This window comes from Leishmania braziliensis, chromosome 16 (genome assembly GCF_000002845.2).
Source record: "Leishmania braziliensis MHOM/BR/75/M2904 complete genome, chromosome 16".
In the NCBI taxonomy this organism is placed as follows: Eukaryota; Euglenozoa; class Kinetoplastea; order Trypanosomatida; family Trypanosomatidae; genus Leishmania; species Leishmania braziliensis.
In genome coordinates, this window is record NC_009308.2 from 165408 (window position 1) to 192594 (window position 27187).

General features: G+C 59.5%; 7 protein-coding genes across 7 annotated transcripts; all 7 read right to left on the reverse strand.

Moving 5' to 3' along the window:
* Window positions 1-3266: 3266 nt before the first annotated feature.
* Window positions 3267-6956, reverse strand: LBRM_16_0500 (putative fucose kinase; the record flags this gene model as incomplete). The annotated part of the gene is made up of 1 exon (XM_001563603.1): window positions 3267-6956. The coding sequence occupies one exon, from the start codon at window positions 6954-6956 to the stop codon at window positions 3267-3269; it is 3690 nt and encodes a 1229-aa protein (XP_001563653.1).
* A 3438-nt stretch (window positions 6957-10394) lies between these two features.
* On the reverse strand, window positions 10395-10997 carry LBRM_16_0510 (conserved hypothetical protein; the record flags this gene model as incomplete). The annotated part of the gene is made up of 1 exon (XM_001563604.1): window positions 10395-10997. The coding sequence occupies one exon, from the start codon at window positions 10995-10997 to the stop codon at window positions 10395-10397; it is 603 nt and encodes a 200-aa protein (XP_001563654.1).
* Window positions 10998-13182: 2185 nt separating this feature from the next.
* LBRM_16_0520 (hypothetical protein, unknown function) lies at window positions 13183-13851 on the reverse strand (the record flags this gene model as incomplete). The annotated part of the gene is made up of 1 exon (XM_001563605.2): window positions 13183-13851. The coding sequence occupies one exon, from the start codon at window positions 13849-13851 to the stop codon at window positions 13183-13185; it is 669 nt and encodes a 222-aa protein (XP_001563655.2).
* A 1084-nt stretch (window positions 13852-14935) lies between these two features.
* LBRM_16_0530 (conserved hypothetical protein) lies at window positions 14936-18589 on the reverse strand (the record flags this gene model as incomplete). The annotated part of the gene is made up of 1 exon (XM_001563606.1): window positions 14936-18589. One exon carries the CDS (start codon window positions 18587-18589, stop codon window positions 14936-14938), a length of 3654 nt encoding a protein of 1217 aa, XP_001563656.1.
* Window positions 18590-20649: 2060 nt separating this feature from the next.
* LBRM_16_0540 (conserved hypothetical protein) lies at window positions 20650-21636 on the reverse strand (the record flags this gene model as incomplete). Its single annotated transcript, XM_001563607.1, has 1 exon — window positions 20650-21636. One exon carries the CDS (start codon window positions 21634-21636, stop codon window positions 20650-20652), a length of 987 nt encoding a protein of 328 aa, XP_001563657.1.
* A 1285-nt stretch (window positions 21637-22921) lies between these two features.
* On the reverse strand, window positions 22922-23863 carry DHODH (dihydroorotate dehydrogenase; the record flags this gene model as incomplete). The annotated part of the gene is made up of 1 exon (XM_003722925.1): window positions 22922-23863. The coding sequence occupies one exon, from the start codon at window positions 23861-23863 to the stop codon at window positions 22922-22924; it is 942 nt and encodes a 313-aa protein (XP_003722973.1).
* A 1189-nt stretch (window positions 23864-25052) lies between these two features.
* LBRM_16_0560 (putative aspartate carbamoyltransferase) lies at window positions 25053-26036 on the reverse strand (the record flags this gene model as incomplete). The annotated part of the gene is made up of 1 exon (XM_001563608.1): window positions 25053-26036. The coding sequence occupies one exon, from the start codon at window positions 26034-26036 to the stop codon at window positions 25053-25055; it is 984 nt and encodes a 327-aa protein (XP_001563658.1).
* Window positions 26037-27187: the final 1151 nt, after the last annotated feature.

Sequence of the window (27187 nt, forward strand, 5' to 3'; positions counted from 1 at the left end):
TTGGATGAGCTTCAGCACAGCACCTCACATCTGCTGATGAGGGGAAATGTAGGTGCTGATGAAGTTTTCATGAACCTTTCACTGTGAGTTGCAGTTCGAGCTGCTGTCGTACCTCACCTGCCACACATTCACGATACTGCAGAAACTCCAGAGGCGCTCGATGCCACGGAAGACGGACATCATTTTCAGCTTCGTGCGTGATCCACGCCAACAAAACTGTTGATGCTCCGAATCAAGTTGCTCACACTAGAGCCGCTAGCTGAAAGGTCGCCACCAGTGCTGCAAGTGGCACCGCATGCCCATAGAAGTAAACGAGGCCTGTTTCGCTGTAGGCCACACGAGAGAAAAAGTGGGCTCACGTCACATGCCTCAACGAAACGGTATGGCTTCTGCGCCACAACACCGGTTGACGGCAACAGCATGCAGAGCACAACACCGCGCGGTGCCCGTGAGAGGCAGTACAGCAGGTCAGGTGCAAGAAGGCGGCTGTGACAGCAAGTGTGCAGCTTGGGAAAGCTGCCTTGGCGAACGTGGGGTGATGAAAAGATGATGAAGGGAGAGGATAGTATCGGCTACGGCTACCTCCCCGAAGTGTGCGTACGGGGCTCCAAGAAAAGGAAAGGGCGTTAGGAAACTTTACGGAAGTACAGGGAGCGAGCAGGAGAGAGTGTCACGCGTGTATGTTGGCGAGCTTTCCCGTAAAGAAGCGATGCGGCTCATCAGGCAAAAGGGGCAGAAAACCACTGCTGTCACCGAAATTCTGTGATTCAAGCGTACGGCTGCTGCGTCTACCGTGCAGCTCCCCTGACTCGCAACACGCAGGATGGCTGGGACGAGGAGTGAGTACTCTCGCCCGGTGTATGGGGAAGAGGTGACCCAATAGTTGCCTGCCTAAAGCTGCCCAGGAGTGACGTGGGACAAGTTGGACGCTCCCCAGCGAAAGAGAGATCCGAGCGATACACAAGAGAGGGAAGCGCAGTACGCGGCGGAGGGTAAATCTCGATTCACGGTAGGGCGTGCATTAGGTAACCGCTGTCGCAGCTAGAAGCAGTATTGTGCCGTGTGAGGGCAAAACACCCTAAGGCTCCCCATCACCCTGTGGCGCTGCTTGTCTCACCAAAGGCTCAAAGACGATTCGACTTTTGCAGACCGTGTCGACGCAAAAAAAAAAAAAAAGAAAAAACCCACGGCATCGGTGCTGCACGTTCAGAATGTTGCACGCTGCTGAGGAATCGTGCACCTCAACCCGCACGACCGCCACCACCTCTCAAAGTGACGCGGTGGTGCACGACGCACAGCTCAGCTACTGGAGACTGTGCTGGAGGCGAGACTCATCACGAGGGGGAGGGCACCACCGCTGCAGAGAGGCGGCGAGCCCACTTCCTAGTTGCTTTGATCGAGTGCACTGGCGGCACGGAGGCAAAGCGGAAAGCTGCTGGTGTGCTGTAGAGGAGCCAAAGAAAGAAAAGCCTCCCTTGCCAAGCAGCAGTGAGCCAAGCCGGAAAGACCAACAAGCAAGCGAACAACAACGATACGTTTCAGATAAGCACTGGTGCTTTGCCAAATAGCCGCGTTTACTGTTATCGCGGGACACGGATTGTGGCCGAGAGGAGGGGCGACCACTCGCGGTAAGTAAAAGGCCTTAGTCAGCCGGAGAACCAAGGCAATGCCCTTTCAGCTTAGGCTACAACGGTAAAGAGGAACGCAGGTCCGGCGTAAAGGGAGCGGGCCGGGGGGGGGGGTCAATCGGAAAAGGCGAGCGGTGGCCAGTTATGAATACAACATAGATAAGAGGAGCGAATAACTTAATAGGTGAAGGGGAAAAAGGACTGCCCAGGCAGCTACGCACATACTGCAAATAAGAGAAGCTCGAGAGAGTCCTCGTATGTCTTTCACGAACGCGCTGACGCGCATCCATGCCTTCGACAGCCGAGCAAGCCACCGTTCCGCCAAACTTCAGCGACAGAGAGAGCCGTAAAGTGCCTCGTACAAGCACGTTAGACGAGTCCAGAGAAACGCCCCAGCAGCCAAAAGTGTGTGTCGCTGAAGCGCAATGCTCACTTTCTACGCGAGGCACGCCGACTCCCTCGGCCACACGGCATCAGTTCAACTCCACTCCTCCCCCAATCCTGCCACCCACCGCGTCGCGCAGTGCAAAGCAGCGCCAGGCACGCGGTGCAGCAGTGCGCCGACCCAGTCAGCTCGGCAGGGCCCCTGACTCAGGCTCTGCCCACGCAACCCCTCCGCCCGCTCCGCAGGCCGCCTCACAGCCGCTCCCATGGTGCTGGCGGCCGCATGGTGCATCCCTCGCAGCGGCGCAGGCACCCCACGCCAGCGGCCACCGAGGCCCGGGCGGGAGACAGCCCAAGCCACGCCCACCACAGGGATGGCACAGACGTGTCCACCCTGTCGCAGGCCACTCCGACGCAGCGCCATCCACCACCTGACCGCTGGCATCGGCAGCGATACATCGCCCTGGCCTCCCCTCCGTCGTAGGTGCTTGCGCCCTGTCCCCACCAGAAGTGCCTCGGCATTTGGCAGGGATGGAGAGAGGGGCTGCCCGGCTTCCCCACACAGAGTGGAGGTAGTGCACTCCCCTGAGATACCACGCGCTGACGTGCGTCCCCCTCTCTGTCGCTGGGGAGGCGCACAAATAGAGCGACGCGGTCGGGCCCAGAGCCGATCGAGAATCGACAAAAAAAAACACGCAGACGGAGCCACGCGGCGTTTGTGTGCGTTGCGTGACGTTTTTCTTGTGTTCTCTGCACTTCACTCTTCGCTTTCAGGTCGCTCTGATGTGCGCCTCAACGCCCCCGAGGCCATCAGCACTCCCTCACTTCACTTTCACCCTTGCCTGGCTGCCTCGCTGCTGCCGCTCTTCAAACACCCGGTTCGTATTGCTGGCTTTCGTCTCCACAAGTGGCAGGAGAGCGCCTCCCGTTACTCTGCAGGGCCTCTCTTTGCTCCGGTGCAGGCGAGGGCAAAGGGGAGAGGAGGAAAAGCTGAAAGAGCTGCGAACCAGTGGCTGATGTGGGGGAAAGGATTTGGTGGAGGAGAGGCAAATCCGATAGTTTGCTACGGTGAAGCCGCCGTATGAGACGAAGAGGTGGGGAGTCTTTGGTGAGCCGCCGTCCTTTTTGGCACTTGTCGTGCGCGGGGGGGAGAGTGCCACTGGGCTCTTTGAGCCGGGGCGTCATCATCGCCAGCCTCTCAGCAGCATGTTTGCTCCGCCGCACGCAGTTCGTGTGCAGAAGCCCCGCACATCGCTAAGAGCGGCTAACCTTCAGACCGGACGACGACACGCTCATCTCCACGAAGCGGGCATTGCCATTCGGCGGATTCGCTGTCAACAACTCGCGAATCCGCCGAGCGCACGCCTCGTCCTTCGCGCACATGTACATGTAGCCACCACCACCAGCGCCAGGCAGTGTCAGACCCCACACGTACGGTTCCACAATGTCCACGATTGACTGTACTGCAGGGTTGCACACGCCGCTGTCCAGCCGCTTCTTCTGATCCCACGTCTGGTGGATAAGCCGCGCGTATCTTTCGTAGTTGCCGGTCGTGATAGCGTTGTACATTGCGGCAGTGGTAGCGCCACCTATCTCATGCAGTAGCTGCAGCGTCGCACCGCTGTTCAGAAACACCTCACGCACAATCTCCGTAAGAATGCCCTTTGCTGTCCGAGTGATCCCCGTGTAGTAGAGAAGGTGGCACGAAGCAAACCTCGGGTCCGTGTACACGTTATCCGGCATCCAGCGCACAGTAGGCAAGCACGGTAGCCCAGGCACACACTGCACCAGCTTCACACCCTCGAACAGGCCGCCGTACTGATCCTGCCACCCGCCACCAGCAGTCAGCATTTGCTCAATCAACAGCACGCGGCGGCACACATCGTGGACGTCCCACGGCAGCTTGCAGAACTCCGCCAGTGACTGCAGCACGGTGCCGGCAACGATGGAGCTCGTCCCCAGTCCGGACCCCACTGGGATCGCCACAAACAGTGAGATCTCCAGCCCGTGGTTGCCAAACCGCGCCGCCAGTTGCTCCGTCAGCGTCGCGTACGCCGTCGTGCAGAACTCTGGCAGGAACCCGCACAGCGCAAGTGCAGCCTTCGGAATCGAGAACGAGTTCTGCACCGCCGTATACGTGCGGATTTCGTCGAAGCTCGAGATCCTCAGCTGCTCGCCGGAGTCGATCGAGAGTATGACGATGGTCGGGTCCTTGCGTGCACGCACGTACACCTGCACCGGTGGCTGCCCGTTCAGCTCCACGGCAACGTTGATCACGCTGCCGCCGCTCAGGATCGTGTACGGCGGCGTATCCGTCCAAGCACCGGCAAGGTCGATACGGATGGGGCAGCGACCCCAGATGATTTGGTCAAGGTAAACACCAATTTCTGGGTTGTGGCGCTCACCAGGAAAGGAGTCCACAATGGCGGCGCATAGCTCCGCGAAGGCGGTGGCACTGTGCCGAGTCACTAGCGAGCGGGCCTCCTTCGCGCTCGGCGCATGCAGTAGCTCAAGGCGCCGCGCCTTCTCCGCCGCAGTCATCGGCGGCTGCGCAGCATCCATCGCCTCCAGCGCGAGCTCTATCACGCGGCTCACAAACATGTGGTAGTGCGCCGTCACGATGCGTCCAGGCGCCAAGCACAGCGGCGCGCCCCTGCGGTCACCGTTCGGGCTCCTCTCATCCGTGAAGATGCGTGCCCAGCTACTCGCAGTAGCATCGGCATCGCTCCCAAATGACTCTATCGAGTCTGGCTGGTGTGGCAGCGATACTGTCTTGGCAGTTGCGTCCACCCCGTCCCACTCTTCCGTCGTCCCGCTGCGCCGCGGCAGCGTCACGCCAAGCTCCACTACGCGCTTTGCAACGCGACTCAGGTCCAACAGAGAGAACTGCTGCTGCAGCAGCGCGATCATCGAGTCAGATAACACCGACGGCCGCACACTCGACAGTGCAGGCGTGGCCATCGGCGTGTTCGGCACAGACACAACCGAGCTGCACCCACCCTGGAACACGGGGTTAGCACCCACGAGCGCAAGCATCAGCGTCAACATGCGCCGCTCGTAGTATTCGTTGTTGCGCAGTATCGCAGGCACGTCCGCCAGCCGCAGCAGGTCCATCGCAGACACGCGCGGCTGCGTTCGCCACACAGACTGTCCAGCAGAGAGTCGCACAGGGTCCACAGCAGCGCCGCCGCCAGTCGTCGCCTCCAGCGACAGCGTAGCAACGTACAGGAAGTCGCCGAGCTGCTGCTGCGTCACGCACACGGGGAACAGTGCAGCCTCGGAGATGTCCAGTGGTTGCGCGGTATCTCTGTCCGCAGCCCGCGCAGTAGGGTATAGCTCCGCAACGCTGAAACCTCGACTCGACAGCCAGTCGTGCAGGAGCATCCCCATGTACACCGTCGAGCCGTTGCGCACGTCTCCACGGAACGCGTCGTCGATGTGGTACGGCCGCGCAGCGTGCAGTGCAGCACCGTCATCACAGCCGTGCACACCAAGCGCAGCGGGCAGCACAGACACAACGCTCACGCACACACCAAGCGGCAGTGCAAGCGCCCAGTCATTGCGCGGGATCCCCGTCAGGATGTGCTGACCCCGCAGCACCCACCGCGCACCCACCCAGCTGCTCTCCACCCAGAGGTGGTGCACAGGCGATACCGGGGCGAATGCGGATGCTCCAGCAGCAGCAGCAGCGGCAGCGGCAGCGGACCCATCCAGAGGTGCAAGTAGCACAGAGTTTTGTACAATTACCGACGATGGCGTCGCAAGCAGAGGCACTGCGTCGCCAGCAGCAAAGTCCAGCTCCTCCCCCGCGTCGCCCGCTGGCGCATCCGCAGCCGCAGTAGGCAGCCGCGCCTCCTTCCCGCCGTTGCACTCAGGCGCAAGTACACCGTCGAACGGCGTGCCCCACGACCACGACGGCGTCGGAGACTCGCAGCTCTGCAACTTCGCTGTCGACGAGATCAGCTGACGGCACGTCCCGTAGTGCAGAAACACCGCATCGCGCAGCTCCACAACGCCCGCCTTCAGTCCGGAGACCTCCGGATCTGCTTGCGACGCGTTCCGGCCCAGTGCAGTGCCAAACTCCGAGTACAGCTCGTATGAGTTGCACACCACCGCGCAGCGGTGCCCATCATGCTCGCCGCCGTTCACGTCATCAGTGTCCAGTGCTCTGCCAAGGCACTTGCGAGCCAGAATCGCCACTGCGCGGTCGCTCAGCATCCACATACCCACATCCAAGAGAAACGAATGCCTGCCCTCGGCGGTGCGCTGGCGTATTTCGGCCAACGAGGGTTTCTGCAGCATGTAGTCCAGCTCAAGTGGCTTCTCGCATGTCGTGAAGAGCACGCCATGGTTCTCCAAGATGTGCGTGTCAGTACGAATGCCAAAGCACACAACATCCCTATCCGCGAGGTGAGAAAAAGACGGCAGAGAACCTCTGAGGTACACGCAGACGTCGCCGCACGCGATCAACGTGCGCAGGTTGGCAGGCGCCGTCGTGATGATCTCACGGTACATCGGCATTTGCGTCGAGAGCAGCGTGCGAGACAGCTGGCTGCCACGGCGCCACCGGCACGGCGGCAACGGCACCAGTGCCTTGCCCACTGCCGCGTACGCCGGCAGGCGGCGGCTCAAGCCACCAGCGTGCACAATCACGCGGCCATCCTTGTCCGCAAGTCGCAGCCACGACAGGAACGACTTCTTCGCAGATGCAGGTGCATGACGCTGTTCGTCTAAGTAGCACTCGTGCAGTAGGTGCACCGTGCCACCGCCGGAGCCCAGCGGCTTGCCCTCCGGGTCGCACCCGCAGAACAGCCCAGGCGCCGCCACGTCGCCCTTCGCAGAGTGCTCATGCACAGTTAACGAGGCCGCATCCCCCAGGAGCTTCTTTGCTCCATTATACTCTGCCAAGCAGCGGGGGACGCTGAAGAGAAAGTTCAGGCTCATCTTGGCTCAACCGTCTCTGCGGGGATGTCGAGGCCTGTGCAAAAAAAAAAATCGAGACGCACGTCGCTGCAAGCTGGACGAAGGAGCTCCGTGGAGAGACGCAAGACGCGACGTGTAGGCAAGGCGGAGTGGCGCAGCCACAACTAACGAGGAAACAAAAAAGGAAAAAAGCGCAACACTACGGCACGCGTTCACGCAGAACAACCTGCCGCTTATCCAGCTATAAAAGAGAGAGAGAAAGGGAAGGGGAGGGGGGGGGGGGCACAAATCTGCGGTGGGAAGGAGTGAGGGGGGTGGGGTGGGGTGTTGTGGAGGCGGGGGGAAGGGGCGAGAGAAAGGTGGAAGCGAAACAGCCGGACAGCGAAGGACAAACACTTAGAAAGCAAAGCTGCACACGCCAGGGGAGGCGAGAGTGCAGGGCGCATGGTCGCTCCGCGAAGCAAGAGCGGGGAGGCAAAGGTGCACCGCACGCCAGCGGCAACACGTGAGCGGACAAGACGAGCGGCCCCACTCGCTCCCTTCTGTTTTCTACGCGAGGCACGCCGACTCCCTCGGCCACACGGCATCAGTTCAACTCCACTCCTCCCCCAATCCTGCCACACACCGCGTCGCGCAGTGCAAAGCAGCGCCAGGCACGCGGTGCAGCAGTGCGCCGACCCAGTCAGCTCGGCAGGGCCCCTGACTCAGGCTCTGCCCACGCAACCCCTCCGCCCGCTCCGCAGGCCGCCTCACAGCCGCTCCCATGGTGCTGGCGGCCGCATGGTGCATCCCTCGCAGCGGCGCAGGCACCCCACGCCAGCGGCCACCGAGGCCCGGGCGGGAGAGCCCAAGCCACGCTCACCACAGGGATGGCACAGACGTGTCCACCCTGTCGCAGGCCGCTCCGACGCAGCACCATCCACCACCTGACCGCTGGCATCGGCAGCGATACATCGCCCTGGCCTCCCCTCCGTCGTAGGTGCTTGCGCCCTGTCCCCACCAGAAGTGCCTCGGCATTTGGCAGGGATGGAGAGAGGGGCTGCCCGGCTTCCCCACACAGAGTGGAGGTAGTGCACTCCCCTGAGATACCACGCGCTGGCGTGCGTCCCCCTCTCTGTCACTATAGTGATTGTAGGAAGGTGGACACACACACACACGCAGAGAGAGGGAGAGAGAGAAGGGGAGAGGAGAGATCAGCAGGGAGGAGATAAATGGCGCCATCGCCCACTGTCATGCCACGGCAGCACGTATGGAGACGAATGGCCCTCCCCAGCCCACCAGAGGAAATGAGGAGCGGATGAGAATCGCAGAAGCCGAGGTGTTGGAGCGCATTAACAGTAGTTCGTAGGCAAAAAAAAAAAAAGAAATGTGAAAGAAAAGCGAGCAGAGCCCACAAAAGCCCCACGGCGCAGGTCGATGTGGAAAGCAAAGCGCTGATCTTGGGCGAGGCGATGGAAAGCGCAGGGAAGGGAGATGGTGGACTGGGGGGGAGGGAGGGGGGTGGAGGAGAGAGAGGGCAGAGAGAAGAATGTGGCAATCAGATCCAAGGCGCAAATAGTCGCATGAAGAAGAAGAGGGGGAGGGGTGTAGGAAGAGCACCAAAGACCCCTCAACCGAGGACAGTAGTGGCGGGAATAGAAAAAAAAAAAAAACTAAAAGGAGTGAGGATGAGTGTCAAGGAATACGCAAGATAAACGCCAACACGTGTTCCCAGCTTGCCATGGCTGGTGGAGTCTCCCATTTCTGCAGAGGCGTACATCAATCGATTAGCCACCCGCTCGCCCTCTCGATAACACTAAGCACGAACAGGTAGACCCACGCATCCCCCCCCCCTTTTCCTTCACCCGAGGACCCCCTGTCGCGTTGGATAATCGAGAACGGGGAGAGAACAACACATAAACCCCTTCAGCGCCTCGATGCCTCGAGGTGTGAAATGAGGAGGAAGCCAGACTGGAGTAAGGAGGAGGAGGAGAGTGCGTGGGGAAGCGTACCCTTGACCCACGTCTCTTCCTCCTCCTCCTTACATCCTTTCCTTTGGCCATGTGGAAGGCAGAGAGACCTGCTGAGAGCACACGTGCGAAGGAATGGGGGGAACAATTACGCGTACGCACCGACACGCACGCGAGCAGTAAAAGCGTAGAGAAAGCCAAAACAAGCGAAAGAAAAGAAAGGGGGGAGAGAGTGGGGGGGAGTGGGTGTATGTATCACCCACCCCTCTTCTAGGGGCTCACAATATCCAAGTAAGCGCTTAATACCCTTGCCCACGTCGCCACCCTCTCCTCTCACCCCCCCCCTTCCCCCATCCCCCGGAGCTCACAGACACATACACGCCTCCTCGTTCCCTTGTACACGCCGTCATGCACGCGGCGCACCGAGGAGGAGACACCCAAGGCCCCCCGTCCCACCCACCACACGGCGTACTTGCCACTCAAGATGCTGGAGGGGGGGGGGGGGGGGGGGCAACAAGCTAGGAATAAAAGGGAAGTGAATGGGTAAAATGTAACCAAGTAGAGACGTGGGGTGCGGAGGAGGTGAAGGGGTGTTGTTGTGATGAAACACCACTGTCGTCTCACAGGTGTGCCTTTACACCTAGAGAGGGAAAAATAGAAAAGGCGAGGGAGAGAGGAAGAGACGGACGCCCATGCACAGGTGCACACCTACCCGACCCCGCCCGCCCCCCCTCCCGGCAGCTGCCGTCCTGGCAGAAGCGCATGCGTCGAGAGGCGCACAAGCACAAGAGCCACAGAGTAAAAAAAAAGGCCACCGCTTGCCTAGCTTGCACCGGGTCTGAATATGCCCTGGCAGGTTTGAGTGTCCGTGCAGGGTGGGAGTAAGTCTGTACACAAGCACAACCATAGAGAAAGGCCCGCACTGGCGCGCCATTCCGTGCCGTAGGAGGAGGAAAGAGGGGGGGAACAAATCAACGAGAAACCGAAGACGACACAATGTAGAACAAGTGAGGCAGTAGAGGTGATTGGGGGGAGGATGAGGTGCGCGAGGCAGAGAGAGAAAGAGGTGCGCAATAGACACAGCGATCACTCGCACACACGCCAGTCACGTTTCCCCTCCACGAGGACGACATCAACAGAACCCCCAAACAGAGGAAGTGAGGAAGAATGAGGAGCAGAGAGCCTACAGAGGGAGAGAAAACGCGTCTGGAAGGCACAGAGTGTAAGGGGAGGTGATGGAGCCATAAAGTATGGGGGAAAGAGAAGCGACCACGTAATGACACGCGAGCACGCGAGAGAGAGAGAGAGAGAGGAGAGCACAAAATCGATAATCGAGAGGAAGAGCGGCAATGGAGAGAAAATGGAGGAAGGGAAGAGAAGCGAAGCAGCGAAGACGCAGGGAGAGGGGGAAAACAGAAAAGAAACGCAGCCAAATGAATAATTTAACGTAAAAGGCAGCGAGTGAGGCCGCACGTGCATTGGGGCATACATGCACCTCTCACACTTTCTGTTACGCGTAGTCGTCGTCCTTGATCTCGCTACCGCAGCACAAAACAGAGCAGCAGAGACCAAAGCCGATGATGAAACAGATGAACGTGCCGACGGTCGTCGTGCAGAGCAGGTAGAATCCCTCCGCCATAGCATACCCATCCCTCTTTGCCGCACATATCTGCGTCTCCTCGTCAGGACAGAGCGTCGTCGTATAGGTGTACACCATCAAGCCCAAGGTGGCGCTGGAGCAAGTAAAAGACATGAACGTCATGAAAGTGCTCGTGACGAAGAGGCCGTCATTGTTGTATGCGCTGATCCAGCACGCGGCAAACAACGTAGAAGCCCCGATAAAAGTGGCTGCAGCCACCGACAGCGCAGCCGCAACTGTGTAGCATACCTGCCCCTGGAGGCACAGTAGGCGGTACGAGTACGTACGGGACATCACCACACCCTGCACATCTGCAACCGACCTGGATGACTGGCGGTACCAGAGGTGCACGGTGTCTGTGGGGCTGGTGGTGTTGGAAATCGTCTTGCGGAACTGTGGGAACACAATGGAGCACACTGCACAGGCTGTGAAGAGCAAGAGCAGCATAAAGACAAGTACGCGGCAGCACGTCATTGTCGCTGATGCTCTGTTGAGCTGCACTGTAACGCGGCTCCAGATTAGCTTTGGTTGCTTGGCGGAGGAGGTGGGGTAATCAAGAGGTGAAGAGCAGGTTGCGGTTGCCGTGTCAGGATAAAGCTCAGCTTTGAGAGACACGAAAAGGAAAGGGAGTTGACAGAAGCGAGAGACTGTCAAAGAATGAAGGTGAATGTAGAAGTGTCTTATATGGGCTGGCGCGAGTGAATCAGTTGGTCGTTGAAAGTGAAGGGAGAATGAAGCGATTGAGAACAGCAGTAGAGCAAAGATGCATGGTCAAGTCCAGCAACCCCGAGGCAGTGCTTCTTAGAGTGAAAGGAAAAGGGAAGCTGAGAAGCTAGGGGAGAAGGCCAAAGGTGCGGCCACAGTCGCAGAACACTGCTCGCACCCTGCCCTGTAGACAGTGTCCGTTTCCCTTAGGTGCTTAATAGCGATGCTGTTGCGCTCAGGTCCAATGATGAATTACGTCTCTTCGGCATCGGTGGGTCTCTTTCGGAGCGGGCATGTGAGCACACACACACACACACCATGGCGCCGCCTGCTCCGCTCACCCTGCTGGTGCTACAGTGCAGTCGACTTGTCCGGGGATGAGATACTCCACACATCACGGCGGTCACTCTTCATTCTCGCTGGAAGAAGGTGCATTAGAGCTCGTTTTTTTTTTTGCGTCCTTTGTGTGGCCCTCAGTGCGCCCTGAAGTGCACTGGCACGTACGTGCGTGTGTGCGTGCCAGTGCATAGCGAAAGAGAAGGGGGGAGAGGGGCAAGCGAGGACAACAAGGGAAAGAAGGTGCGCTTCACAGCGTCGAGGAGGGAAAAGCTCCCCCCCCCCCCAAACAAAAAAAAAAACGTGTAAATAAGTCAAAGTACTCTACCAGTAAGAGATGCAGATGATGGCCGGCGACAACAACAGGGTGAGGACTGACGCCTGGGAAGAAAAATAGGGGGCGAGGGCGGGGGCGGACGAGGTGAAGGAAGCGAGAAGGAAAGGGAGCGCGAAAGAATCTATACAGCGACACGTACACGCACACGCACAGCTACCTAAGAAGACTACGAAGGACGTCCTCATCGACATCCCCCATCACCGCAACAGCAAGCACAGAGGGCGAAAAAAAGTAGAGAGAAAAAGAGACAGGCCGTTCACTTAGCGCAGGCGTGGAGGCCCCGGGGAGTGTGAGGTGCAAAATCCTCGGGAGCGAAGAGAATAGCGGATGTGCCACTTTCGACGCCCATGCGACGGCATGAGCGTCACCATGGCAACAACGGCAACAATGTCCACCACTCTAGCAGTAGTAGCAAGGAAGGAAGGAAGGAAGGAAGGGGAAAAGAAAAACTGAATAGAAAATGAATGATACACACTATATAGACATACACGTGTGTGGGTGTGCCCACGAATTGCCAGCCAACTGTGTAGCGTAGTGAGTGTCCGGTAATCCCTGCCACCCTTTAACCTTTCTTCCGTCTCACGCTCGCTATACGCGCATCCGTCTATACTTGGATGCGCAAAGGGGGGAGGGGGGAGGGAAACAACCCCGTTGGCTGAGGCCAGGCACACCAACACTGACACCGACGCGTATGAAAGAAGAAGAGGATGAGAGGTCAAGAGAAAGGATAAGAGTGGGCAAATAAGCGTCAGCCTCCTGTTCGCCTTCGCAAGGGTGTCGGGGCTTCGCTCAGTTCGGAGAAGAGCATAAAGGAAGCAAAGCAAGCGAGAGGAACAAGTGCCGATGATCGGGACGGGGTGGCGCAAAAGGAAAGGGGGGCTGTGCGGTGACATCACCGCCCCCTGTGACGAAGAACACAACCCAAATTCAGCTGAGCAACGCGACGGCCACCTCATCGCGAATCCCCAGCCGACACGACTAACAACTACGCACTACAAACGCGCAACGCACGAGGAGTGGACGCAAAAATGGTTCAGTGAAGAGAGAGAGAGAGAGAGAGAGAGTGAGTGACGCCTCCAGTACGTACGGCGGATAAAGGAGGCCGACGTGCCAGCGTCACAGTAGGTGTGGGGTAGGTGGGTCCGGGGGGAGGGGGGGGCGGGGTACACACAGATGCTTTGAGGTGGACGTGGACGTCACCGGTGCCCCACGATCCCTCCCACGTCCCCCCTCCCTCCCCCAGAACAAAACAACAGAAGATTGATGCTTGGTCTTCCACTTTTAGCTTCGAGAGATGCTCAGGTCACCATCGCTGCGCCCGCTGTCGCCGGGGCTCTTTGGGTGGCTCTCCCCCGCATGAAACTCAGTCAACGGCTGGCAGCCGCAGCAGAAACCAATCACCTGAATCATGACCATTAGCAAGAAGCCGCCCGCAGCGGCGCACAAGAGGATGAAGCCCTCCGTAAGGTGGTACCCATCCCTCTGTGGGGACTTTTCGAGCGCCGTGGGATCGTTTACGCAGAAGTCGTGGGTGTATACGTACGTTGTCACGCCCACCACCGCCACTGCCGACGCCATGGCAAAGGAGGTCAGCAAGAGAGTGACGACGCCAATGGAGACGTTGTAGCCGGCCGTCGTCCAGCAGGCGATCACGAGGCATGCGACACCGCTGATTCCGGCGGCAGCAACGGAAAGGGCCGACAAAGCAACGTAGAGCACTCTAGCCTGTTGGCACGCCAGGTTGTGTGTGTAGTAGCGCATTATTAGCTCCCCCGAGGAGCCGGTGGAGGTGGTGGTGTTGGTCGACTCCTTATACCAAAATCTCACCGTATGCCTCGCCTCGACAGGGTCGCTCGTCACCTTACGGAATATGGGGAAGAGTATCGAGCACGTCATGCACGCCGTGAAGGTGATCACGAGGAGCAGCACGATAATACGATAGGAGAGCATTGCGCAATGCGATGGAGACGTAAGGTACAGAGAACAATGACAGTGGCGAGGTGGGGGGGGGAGTCAACTGGCGAAGGGGTGCGGAGAACAGAGAAAGACAAAGAGACGGAGATGTGACAGGGACGAGAAGGGGATGTCTGCACAGGTGCTGGTGGGTGTGCGTGTGTAGCAGTCGGCAGTAAGTGCCAGTTGCGGCCAATGCACATGCAAGCCGCAGAGAGAGAGAGAGGTGAGGAAGAGGAAGAGGAAGAGACGGAGGTGAAGAAGGGCGGCACACACATACCCACAACAGCCGCAGCACCTCCACCAGCGCCCACAACGCGGTGAGTGAAGTACGAGGATGCCTGCTTGCTTTTTTTCTCCTTTGGGAGCGTTGGTCTCATCCGAGGAACGAGAGGTCTGTCGCGTGGCTGCAAGGGAGAGAAGCCACAACGAGAGGCGCGGCCATCAACGGGGTGGGGGTAGCCATTCCCCGAAATATGCTGCCAGGTGCACAGGACTTTGCTCACTTCACGCTTACACGATTTACTCATGTAGCAGTGCCAGGGCGAGTCTGCCATGCCCTTGCATATCGGGTCCTCGCATCACTGCGAGTAGTACAAGTTATTCACGGGTGTTCAACAAATCAGCGCACGGCGACAGCGCCTGCAACCACCTTCACCGCCCCCCCCCCACCCCCACCACGGGCCAGCAGTGATGGCACGTTGATTCGTGGCAACAAGAGATGTTGACGTTACCTCTTTTTTCCCTGTCGTTGGTCTGCTCATCTGTAGGCCCCTTGCGCTGTTACTCTCTTCGTGCCCAGCTGTTAACGGCTCGCCCTCTCTCACTCTCCCATCGAGAGGTAGGGGAGGGGGATACCTGCTCCTTCGTAGATCCTCTCGCCCATGCCAACTCGTTGGAGGCAAGCACTTGCAACACACACCCACACAGCGTACTTTGCAGGAGGAGGGGGAGGGGGGGCATCGTCGCTGCCACCATTAACAGCCTGCAGAGAGGGGAGCGCGGCGACATGCGTCTCACTGACTTCTCCTCATCACACACGTACACACACCGCCTCGGTGCGCCGCGCGCTTTTTCGTGCTTAGCCGTCGCTCACCTCCTGCAGCGCCCCCATCACGCATGACCCGGCACGCCCGTGGACGTTGTGCTCCGTCATCAGTAGCTGACACTCCACCTTGACTGGCACAAAGTCGAGGGCGTTGTTCGGCGCACCTGAAGCAGCACCGACACCAGCAGCGGACGCCACAGCCGCAGTGCGCCACCAGCGACGGGCACAGAACTGCTTCGAGTTCCCAAGGATGGTGCGGCCGCGCTGCGCAAGCAAGTCGATGATCTCCTTCTTCTCCAGCTGCGTCATCACCGGCCGTGGCAAGGAGAAGTGCAGAATTAGGTCCACGTCGGTGCAGTGTTGCACATCACGAGCCACGCGAGGATCGGCCAGCTGCGCATCCGTCAGCACCAGCACCTCCGCTCCGGACGCTCGGAACAGCTCTGCTCGTTCTGTCACCCGCACCACCGCAGCGTGTGTGTCGTGCTCATGATCGCCGAGAAGACCCTGGAGCTGTGTCACCACCAGCGCCTGCTCACGACGAGCGGAACAGATGACCACCACACGCGCACCCTGTCTGCCACGGTGAGCCGCGAACGCAGAAACGTCTCCGTCGCGTGTCGCATGGCTGTCGGCTGAAGACATGTGCTCGGTGATGATAGAAAATAGGTGCGCCACCTTGGCTGCGTCGATGTCGCTTCCAGAGATGCGGGGGCGTCCTGCGTTGCCGCTGTTCGGTGGAGAAGCAGCCACCGGTACCTCCACCGGTACCGCACGCACTTGCACGTTCATCATCGCCCATACCGACGCGTCGCGCTGATCAAAGTGCACGAGTCGCTCCCCTGCGTCTGGTATGACGGTGCTGTCGAGGAAGCCGCGCACCTCGCGACCCATGCGATCAGCTGTCACCACGAACTGACACTCCACATCCAGCGCATTCACCAACGACAGCCACCATGAATGGAGAAAAGATTCCTTCAGCGGCGGCATGAGCGCCCTTTCGAGGTTGGCGAACAACGCCACGCGCACATGCTCCAGTGGCGGCAGGGCTGACGCCTCCCCCTGCACCATTCCGAGCACCGTCTGCAGGGCGTGATAGGTGGTGATCAGCAGCGGCACGCGCTGGCGCAGGATATCTGACCGTTCCGCTGTAGGGTCTTCCTCAGCCACTTCTTGCAGCCTCTCGGCAGCCATGGCCAGCTCCTCGACGACAGCGCCGCCGGCGAAGGGGGTCACCGGCGCCTCCGTTGACACAGCAGGCGGCGCACCAGTGTCTAGCGCAAGAACGCGCAGCTCGTCACCCGTCGGCGGTGCTAAACTGTCATCAAGCGCCAGTGGCAGAGCTGCCTCCGCGTTGGTGAGCGTCAAAGGAGGCGGTCCTGAGAGATGACAACGAAGAGAGGAAGTGGGCGAGGTGACTGCGGAAGGCGAGGAGCAGGACGAAAATGAAGCGCTGCTCGTGACCTCGTCGTGCCGGCCTCGGTGGCTGCTGCTACGGTGGTGGCGATGACGACTGCTCCGGCGACGGGGCAGACGCTCGTCGCTGCGGCCGTGACGTAGGTGACTGTGGCTGCGGCTACTGCTGTGGTGGTGGTGGCTGCTGCTTCTTCGATGGCTGCTGCGCCGCCGCGAGTCCCGCTCCTTGTCATCAGCTGACCGCCTGTCCTTGACACGGGCATCACCGTCAACTTCACTGTGACGGTGGTGACGATGGTGGCGGCCGCCGCCGCTTGCGCTCCTCCCCAGTCGACTCTCCGCCTCCTCTCCTCGATCACTGTGGTCGCCGTGCCGGCTGTGACGACGATGGCGGTGGCTGGAGTATGACGAATGTTTCTCACGACGACCCTCTCGCCTGGTCTCTTCGGTGTCGCTCTCGAGCTCGTCGCGCTCACTGCGGTGGCGATGGTGGCGGCGATGCGTGCAGGAAGACCACTTCTCGCCACGCTGCTTGCTGGCATCGTCATCACTCTCCTCCTCGTCTTCCGAGTGCCGTCTCCGCTTTGGTTTAGCATCTCCGCCACTCGCACGCTCCCCAGCCGAGCCCTGCGCAGCTCCGGAGGCCACTGCAGGGAGCACTGCATCCATCACGAGGGCCGCCAGCTCTGCAAGAGCAGGTGCTGTCGCCTCTGCTTGAAGAACAGCAGAATCGGACTGCGTGGGGTCAGCCGGTAACAGCGCCGAAGCACAGACAGCACCGGTGGCACTGGCCGTGTCAGTGATGAAGGGAAGCGACAGCGGCGGCCCAATAAAGCGGCGACCGCTAGTGATCTCGGAGAAAGCGGGCATCATACCGACGTGGCCGAGAGCGTCGCTTGAGTAGGCGCCCTTGTCGGGGTCCAGTGCCGCTGGCGGCTGCTCAGTCGTAGGTACCTCCAGTAGCGGAGAGAGCGCAACTTCATCCTTCTGAAAAGTATATAGAGCAAATGCCGCAGGACCGAAGACAGACTCTAGCCAGTGCGCCGCGGAGAGCACCTCTGGGTAGGACGACAAGACAATCAACGCACGCGGAGTCGGTGACGATGCAGGAGAGGAGGCAGCAGCGGGATCTGCTGGAGCTGGGTGAGCGTCTGCCGCATCCCCGGTGCTCTCCGTTGCCTCCTCCTGCTTAACCCCTGCCTTGGTGGGAAAAGCGCATGCGGGCTCCTCAGCCGCAGCTGGCGACCTATCGGCCGATGCCTCCCCTTCACCCTCCGCTGGCGCTGGAGGAGCTTCGGTCTCTTCGGCGGCGCTGGGGTCGGCGTTGCTAGTAAATGCCAGAACGTTGGCACCAGTGGAGAGCAGCGCCGCTGTGCGCTTGCCGATGCCGCGCGGGCCGCTGAGAAGCACATGGTCGCCAAGAAGGAGAGCAGGGAGGGCAATCTGCTGCAACCCCCGAAGCAGCAGCTGTGCCGGCTGAGTCACCGCAGGATCATCCACCCTACGCTGCGAATCGGTGGAAAACAAATAAGCCGAGCGCGATGCGTTTGGCTCTGCTGCACCATTGCTATTGCCCTCGTCAGCACCGAGCACCGAGCCCTGCAGCTGGTACTGCTCTGTGGCTCCCCAGTAAGAGATCGAAGGGTCGCCGATGTTGGCTGCGCCTGGGTGACTCTCCATGTAGCCCTGCTCACCGCCGCCGCGGAGTAGGTTTCCGGCGAAAGCGCCGTCACGACCGCCACCACGACCTCCTCGTCCTCCCCATATACCACCGCGCCCGTCACCACTGCCACGATTACGCTGCTGACGAGAACTGCTGTGTGCCGCGTTTCGCAAAATGGAGGAGAAACCGGTCTCAACGAGGGGGTGCAGCTGCGCATCGCGCACCGTCAACAGCGGCGGCACTAGCATCGACACCGGACGCGAGGCGCTGATGCTGTGCAACGACAAGAAGACGGAGAGGAACTCGCCAGAAAAGAAGTAGTCGAGCAGATACGTTGGCGGCACCCAGGAGGTGCGCGTGGTAAGCACCGCATCCTGCCGCGCCTCCGCCCTGTTCACGCCGCCATCGGCGCCCTCACCTTCCTCGTCGCTCTCTGAAAAGTGGCTGAACGGGGACGACGAGGGGGGTCGCTTCATCGCATCGCGCTGCGGCACTAGGCCTAGTCTGCCCTTGGCCTCAACTACCAACTCCAGCAGCGATTTCTGGGGCGGTTGCGTGTACGCATTGTCCGTGCTGGCACGCGTGAAGTGCGGAAAGGCAAAGTTCATGAGAGATGCGCGACCGATGCTCAAGAGAGAGGGAGAGAGAGAAGTCGATGAATCCAGGCGCCAAAGATGGCGTTGTCGTCTAACTCGTGTCGACAGATGGGCACTTGGGGTGCGCCCAAGTCCCGAGGGGGGCGTTGGTCCCCACACAGTTCCACGCACGCAGAGAGAGAACAAACAAACGTGAAGACAGACAAAAAATGAGGGAATGGAGGGCGAGGAGAGATGGCGAACAACGCATGCGTGTCTCCGTCAAGTACCGGGTCAGCGCGCACTGAAGATGGTGTGGCGGCGTGTTGTTGATGAGCACAAAATCACTCAGAGCAGAGACGTAGGCACACACACACACACACACACACATCACACACACGAGCAAAGAAGGAGAGAGAGGGCGGCGCAGTCAGCCCGACGACCCCCCCCCCCCACGCAAGCTTCCGAATTCGCTCTTGAACATCAGTGGATGCAAGCGCAGGTGACCTTTACTGACTCTACTCTTCCCTCAGTGACGGTTCGCGTCTGTAGGGCTGACACGACGGTGTGGTTGCCTGTGCAGTGAGGAAGCAGGGTGCGCTTCGGGGTATCGTTCGCTTTTGGTTTTGACCGTTTCCTCCGAAGTGTAGTTGTGGTTTGGGACCGCTGAGGCGTCTTTTTTCGTTCGTAATTGGGCGCATTCGGTGCCTCCACCTTCCTCGCTGACTGCGCTCCCACTCCTCCCTCCCGTTCCTCCCCCTCCTGAGCCTCCCCCCGGCACCCACTCCAACCCCCAGACATATGCTAGTGAGATGCAGCCTCTGGGGAAGAGAATGAAGACTGAGTGTACACTCCAAAGCACTGAGAAGAGACGCACTGGAGGAGGGAGGCCTATGCGTGCAACCACACGAGGAGGAGATGGCGTGAGAGAAGCAAAAGGACGAAGAAGAGGAGAGAGGACAGGGAGCTGCCAGAAGACACCGGAGGCAGCAAGAGAAGAACAAGAGATAACGAGGAGATCACAACTCGCGACATTGTGGGAGTGGAATAAATTACAAGAGAGCGAGCGAGCGTGTCTATTGATCAAAAATAAGCAAATATTGGCGAAGGAGAGGAATTGGGTGGCTATGGCGGAGGAAGCCGCTGCGAGTACGTGAGAAGAGTCAGCAGGAGACGAGAGGAGTGGTGCACTGGAGCAACGCAAAGGAGAAAAGAAAGGTCGCTTGCCTCGGTGTCTCGACTGTGCACACGCTCACAGATGCAGGCGCATGCACACGAGCTACGCAGTTCCTAAGCTACCAGGCCTCAACCCTCACGCTACCTCCCCCCCCTCCTCCATCCCTATCCCCGAACTCCTTCGCCGACCGCTCCGACACCTTCAGCTTCCCCTCTCACCCTCTTGCTCAGCTGCTCGCCCTCCCCCTCTCTACGATCCACAGTAGAGCGAAAAAAGTCCCATGGGAGCACCCTCCCAAGCGAATGCATTACGCCTTCACGGCTATGCCCTTTTCGTTAATGTAAAACCCGCGACCCCTCACTGACTTGCACCCGGCGATGATGGTGTGCGGTCTGGCCTAATCCGCTTTCCGCCTTCCTCGATAAGCATTACACGCAGCCCCCAGCCGCGGCCCCACCACTCGCCCTCCCCCATGAATACGCGCCAAGCCCACGTCATGAGAAAGGTGGACAACAACGACGCAGAAGCACCGGCAAACCCGTCAGCCTGGGGGGCGGGGGAAGGTGTACAGAGAGAAAGAGAGACACCAAGAGGCACCAAAATCCATACGACCGTCGTCCGCCTCGCTTTCTCCCCCCCCCTCTCCCCCACCTCCCCTCCACATACACACACACACACACACACACAGAACAGCGAAAGAAAAGGAGGAGGGACGGGAAAGGGGAAAGGCGGGCACCTCCGAAGAGAAGTCCCCCTATATGCGCCCTCACTGCCACTGGTCATCAGTGTCAATCCAACGTCAGCACAGCCGCCCTCACGAGCTGACACTCAACGACGTACATGATAATGGAAAACAGCAGTCAAGCGGCGAAAGCGCAGGCCTGCGACTCTCCGCCAGAGGACCTTCTCTGCCCTTTTACTCCGGGGAACGCTGCAGGTTTGGGTGTGTGTCTGGGGAACGAATCAGCACGCCGTCGTCCAGCGGGGTCTGGTGGCGATTGCTGATGAGCTTGAGGACGTTGTCACTGATGTTATCCAGCGAGTCGGTGCCGACGTGGACTTCGCCACGCTCCGGGCACTCGATTAGCTCAAACAAAAGTGGTGAGTTGTCAAACGGGCCATCGTGGAAGGTGGTGGCCTGCATGATGGTCGTCGTGGCAGCATTGTAGGGCACCCCCATCATGTTCATGTCAGCCAAGACTTTTAGCGCCATGCGATGCGAGTGGGCGTGCTGCTCGCCGCCGATACGGAAAATGTTTGCGAGGTCGTTACAGACGGCCGTGCTGAAGGCGTCCGCCACGGCGGCACTTAGAGCGTCTTTGCACTTCTTCATGCGCGCCTGCACCTTCGCCTGCTCCTCTTTCTGCTGGTCGAGGTAATCCTGCTTGAAGGCTGAGAGGCCACGCTTCAGCACGTCTTTAATGTGGAAGCTCGTGAGCTCGTGGTGCTTGTACTCCCTGTGCATCATGCGGATGGGGTACATCGTCTCTTCATAGAAGCTGACGAGCGACTTGACATCCTTCCAGTTTGTCTCGCGGAACTTCTTGAGGGCACCAGGGATAGGCTGCAACTTGCACGGGTCTCCCGAGAACTTGTTCGCCACCAGCTGCTCGATGCTGCCGTAGTCCACCTCATCCGTGATCGTGGCAATGAGTGAAGCAAAGCGTGTGCGGGCAAGGTCCATCTCCGTGAAGGCCACCAGCCGTGGATTGCACGCCTTCTCCAGAATGGCGACAGGCACCTTGTTGGCTGCCGCCACCGCCTCCTTAGATACAGCGCTACCCAGTTTCTCGACTGTGGTCGCCGGCGTCGAGTTCTGCAGTACAGCAACGCTGTGCACCGCACGTGTGGCTGGGCTAGCCGCCATGCACGCGGCGGTCCTCCAGGCAAGGCGACGCAGCATCATTGTAGCGAGTCAACGCGCACGTGTGAGTAAGAAGAGGCGTGCAACACGCTAACAGCTGAAGCAAAGCGAAAGAAGAACAGCAGCACAGCTAGGCCTTCCACAGAAACGAAGATAGAGGGTGGAGGTGGGGATGCAAGGGTTCCTGAGTGCCTCCGCTTGTCAGTCACTCTCCCTCTCGCTGTGTGTGTGTGTGTTCGAGCGTACGCGAAGGTGGTTGCCGGTAACCCTCTCATCCAACAGCGAGCAGCTCAGCAATGACCTACCGTGACAACGATAGCAAAAGCCAACCAGAAAGCGAGACAAGGTGAGGGATGGAGAGAAGATCACAGCCGACGCGAGAGTGGCGATGATTGCCAGGAAGGGAAGGGCGGGAGAGAGACGCGGTGGGCCAAAGCACAACGGCAAAGAAATGAGAGCGTCCTAAGCTGAGAAAGAGATGTAAGTTGCTAAGGGCTAAGAGGGCGTGCGTATGAGGAGAGGGGCGGGTGACTTCACGGACACACCCCGCACACGTGCACACGTACACGACCACAGAAGGAGAGAAACCAAAAGAAAAAAGCGAGAGACACAGTGCGGCCTCTGCTGCTCCCACGTCTGTCTGGGTCCGCCGGGGTGCGGGTGTGGCAGAAGAAGAGAAAAACAGCAGGAGAAACGCTGTCGATCGCCTCGAGGAGGAGGAGGAGGGGGATGAGGAGGGGGGAAGAGAAGAGGTGGCGGTGTCCAGTCGCTTTTATTTCGCTTTTGGCTGGCGTGACTGAGGCGTGGGCGGCTCTTTTTGCTCGGTAAAACACAATAAAACACACACACAAGGCGCGTATGCGGCTCCCTGCTGGGCAGAGTGACAGGCGCACACGCACGCACGCACGTCAGCGTGCAGGGGCGCGAGAAAGGGAAAGGGGGGAGCCACAAGGAGAGAGAGAGGTGCGGTCACAAGCACGCAGGGAAAGAAATGGAGGAAGAGAGGGGGGATCACCGCCTACAGTGTTGCGCGGTACTCGGAGGGCATCCCAACACTGCAGCAAGGCGCTGAAGGGAGGGCGCCATTCGGCGTATGGGAGTGCGTGCTGAAATGTCAAGGTCATGGCGCACATGCGCGCAGACCAGAAAAGGGTGCCTGTGCAGGCCTAAGGGAAAGGAGGAGGAGCTGGCGTGTGCCCGCTGCCTCCCCCACCTTCTCCCCTCTCCCCCCTCTCTCCTTTTCACGTGTGCAAGAGTGGAAAGGCTGCACGAGCATCTTCACTCTTTTCGGTTGTGGTCTCCCTTAGCGGGTGTCATCAGCCATTTAATCCATTGCCTTAACCTTGCCGCGGAACTCGTCCAGGGCCTTGTAGCCCTTCTTCGCCATCACATCCAGCAGCTCCGCCGTGAGGCGCTCAAAGATGGCGGCGCCCTCCTCATGCAGCGCCGTGCCGACCTGCACCATGGAGGCGCCAGCGAGCACGTGCAGGAAGGCGTCCTCACCAGTGTAGACGCCACCACAGCCAAAGATAAGTTTTCCCGGGCAGCGGCGGTAAAAGGCGTTGACGTTTGCCAGCGCTGTGGGGAAGACGTAGCGACCACCAAGGCCCCCGAAGCCCTGCTTCGGCTTGATCACCACGGACTCCGTCTCCACGTCAATTACTAGGCCGTTGCCGATGCTGTTGATGCAGGTAATAAACTGCACCTTCGGAAACTGGTTGAGGATCTCGGCGGCGGCATCAAAGTGGGCAAAGTCAAAGTACGGCGGCATCTTGACACCAAACGGGTGTGGGTAGGCCTCCGAGATCGCCGCCAAGTAACGCCGCATCGCGTCAAAGTCGTAGGCCACCTGCGGCTTGCCGGGAACGTTGGGGCAGGACAAGTTCAGCTCCAGAATAACACCCTTTTCTGCGGCCACAGGGGCAAGGCGTTTGCACATCTCAGCATTTTCCTCCGCCGAGAAACCGGAGATGGAGATAAAGAGCGGCTTCCGGCTGTAGTCATGGTGCCTCGCGCTGTAGGCCAAGTAGAAGTCAAACCCCTTGTTCGGCAGGCCCATCGAGTTGATGCTGCCAAGCGGCAGGGTGTAGTAGCGAGGCGCCGGATTGCCCTCGCGGAGAGCGGGGGTGCAGCTCTTCGTGATCAGCGAGCCGCTCGTCGACTCGGTCATGGCCGCCAGCTCTTCTTCGGTGCTGCACATCACCCCAGCCGCGTTCATGAACGGGTTGGCAAATGTGTTGCCGAGGATGCCCACCTGAAGGCTCATGGTTGCAGCAGCAGAGAGGACAGGCGTGTCGAGAAACGAAAAGGGGGAGTATGACACACTGCAGATGTGCGCTGAAGTTACTCGTTACACTGACCAAGTATGTTGGAGGAGAGAGACGTGTGATGGTGTAATGGGCGATGGGCTGGGAGGTAGCGGTGGCGGAGAAGAGAAGAACGAGAGAAAAATGAACGTCCATGTCCAGTGGTGACCTTCTCTGCTGAATAGGCTTCTCGATAGGCGGAGACAATGAGCAGCGCGTAGCACCGTAAAGACGCCCGTCGGTGGGGCGGCGGGGGGCAGAGGAAAGAAGAGAAAGCGCAGAGCGGCGCTCGACGCCTGCCCTCACTCCTCCTTTGCTGGTATGGCGAAGCCGCGGCTCAAGCCCTTCATTCGGCGGCAGCAAGAACAAAAAAAGAGACCGCAGTGCGTACCTCAGCTCAACAGATCACACTTCAGTTCTCCACGCCCCCATCCCTGTGTGCATGTCGGAGTTGGTAATCGCAACTCCGACCAAGCGAACGAAGGGGAAAGGGGCGAAGTGGTTCCAATGGAGGTCGGCACCCACTCTCAGAGAGAGAGAGAGATGTAAGCACCCACGTGTTCACGCGGTTTCTTCCGGTTTAAATCCCTTTATTTGCTGCATGTGAGCTGCGTAAGCGTTGGGCCTGTTGCCTATGACTGGCAGAGTATAACGACTCTTCAGCCGCAATACCGTCTTCCCCAGCACCAAGCATGCACAGAAACACTGAGAGGCACAACAGCGTCGTGTCGAGCGCACTACGATAGAGAGACTTTCCCGTCCCGCTCTTACCACCTCCACTTCTGCGTTTGCGAGCGTGCGTGCGGAGTGCGCACACGGCATCACCCATCACCACTAACAATCTGGGGAGAAAATACCTTTATTTCCAAGAGAAACGGTGAAAAAAAAAAACTAAAGATGAAATGACAGCGTTGGAAGAAACGCTCGACTTGGCCTCTGCCTCCACCTGTGAAGTCTGTCTCTCTGCCGCCCGCTTTCCGTGGGCAACACTGTGGCCCTGTGTCGCTTGCGCATGCGAGATCGCTTCGACTCGGCACCTGATCCCCAGATGTTCAGCTACAGTCATCCCCGCATGTAGTCTGGACTTTGAAGAGCAACTGCGCCGCTGAGAGGAGGTGTAGGTACCCTGCCCTCCCCCCCCCAGGCGACTCACGAGAGCACGCTGAAGAGGATAGCCATGCGCATGAAGAGGCCGTAGCGCATCTGTCGGAAATACGCGGCACGCGGGTCGTCGTCGATGTCGGTGCTGAGCTCATCCACGCGGGGCAGAGGGTGCATCACAATCATCTTCGTCTTCGCGTGTGCCAGGCGAGCCTTGTCAATCAGCAGATTGGCCTTGGAGGCCTCAAAGGCGGCCATAGCGTCAGCGTCACAGGCAGCGGAGGCAACAAAGCGCTCCTTCTGCAGGCGCGTTGCGTAGAGCACGTCGCAGTCAGCCACAATCTCCGGACTGAGATTACATGCCTCCTCAATCACAATCCCGCGCTCCTGCACGTCCGCCGCGATATGTGCCAGCACCTCGGTCGGCATCTCCAGCCCAGCGGGGGCGATGAGGTACACCTTCTTCAGCGCAAAGTTGTGGGTCAGAAGCTTTAGCAGCGAGTGCACAGTTCGGCCCTTCTTGAGGTCTCCGATCAACGCAATCGTAATGCCGTCCACAGCACCAAGCTCAGCGTGAATAGTCAAGGTGTCGAGCAGCGCCTGAGTCGGGTGCTCGCCAGCGCCGTTGCCGGCGTTCATGATCGGATGTGTCGCCACGCCCATCGCCTGCTCCAGCGACTCCTCCCTAACGTGGCGGAGCACGAGAACGTCACTGTACGCGTCCAGCGTGCGAACGGTATCCTGCAGCGATTCGCCCTTGTTCACAGACGACGTCTCCACCTTGAAGTTCACAACGTTGCCGCCCAGCCGCATCATGGCTGCGCAGAAACTGGATAGCGTGCGAGAACTGTCCTCAAAGAACAGCGGCGTCATGACGCGGCCGCGCAGGGCGTCGATCGTTTTGCCGGCCTCAATGTGCGCTTTCATATTGAGCGAAAGCTGGATGAGGGCGTCGATGTCAGCGCGCGAGAACTGCGTGGCGGAGGCGACACTCTGGCCCTTGAGGGAAGCAACCGGTGTGAAGGTGGACATAATTATATGCACACTTCAGAAAAGCGAGAAGGCGGGGTGTTGCGTTTGCGCTGCGATGAAGTTAGAGGATGGCCGCTCAAGTGGTCGCTGGATGACGTCGGTGCTGGCAGCGGTGTGTGGGTGTGTGGAGGGGAGGGGTATGTGGAGATGGAGCGAGTGTTTCTTGCTGGGCGGCGGTTGTGTTCGACGCTAACTCAGCGCCAGCGGCGGTGGCTGAGACAGGGAGAAAGTGGGCGTAAGGAAGAGAAGGAGACCCTCCCCTGGCGTGCGCATGCGCGTCAGGTCGCACAGAAGTCATGAGAAGGGGGGGTAACGAGAAGAGGGTGGCACGAGCGGTACACTTTAAACAGGAGTCCTCAGCAACGCTGGCACAGCCGCACGGACACACCAGACCCCCCTTTCTGGGCAGGCAAAGGTGAAGAGACGAGCCCTCGCACATGTGCAGGCTAAGAGAGAAACACTTCCGGTGCCTCTACAGGACTGTGCTGATGAACACACGCACGCGGAGTCGTGAAGAGCTGCGCGTCGGTCTGCAACCCCCATTCGGTGTAAACTGGGTCTGCTGTTCTTCTCCAGTTTCGCTCTGCGGCGTCGGTGAAGGCGCGAGCAATCGTACACGCACCCGCCTCTCCCCCCCCCCCTCCAACGGCCCTCCTCAGCACCTCTCGCGCAGTGGAATGCGCAAGGAGCGGAGAGGGAAAGGGGAGGGACGAAGGACGGGGATGCAATGAGGGGGGGGGGGGGGGGGTAGGCAGCGAGTAGCGGTAGCTAGTGGTGACCGTCGTTACCTGCGTGAAAGAGAGAAATGGAGGGCAAACGCCCCGCGTATGTAGGCGTGAGCGTGGGCATGGGTGTGCGTCGTCCAGCAGGCAGCACGAAGTCAGCGGGTGAAGAGGGGGAAAGTCACATCGAGGGACCTGAGAATGAGGAGAGGAGGAGAGGAAAGAGAACAGGGCGGGGGAGGGCTTACATAGGACGTACCCCGCCAGCAACTGGTGTTGGAGGAGAAAGAGAGACGGTGCTCGGTATGCATGTGTGGCTGGGCATGTGTGAGGGTGTGCATGAGTGAGAGGTGAGAGAAAGTGGGTGTGTCACTTCACCAACATGAGAAGAGAGAGAGAGAGAAAGACGTCATGTGGGAGGTAAAGAGG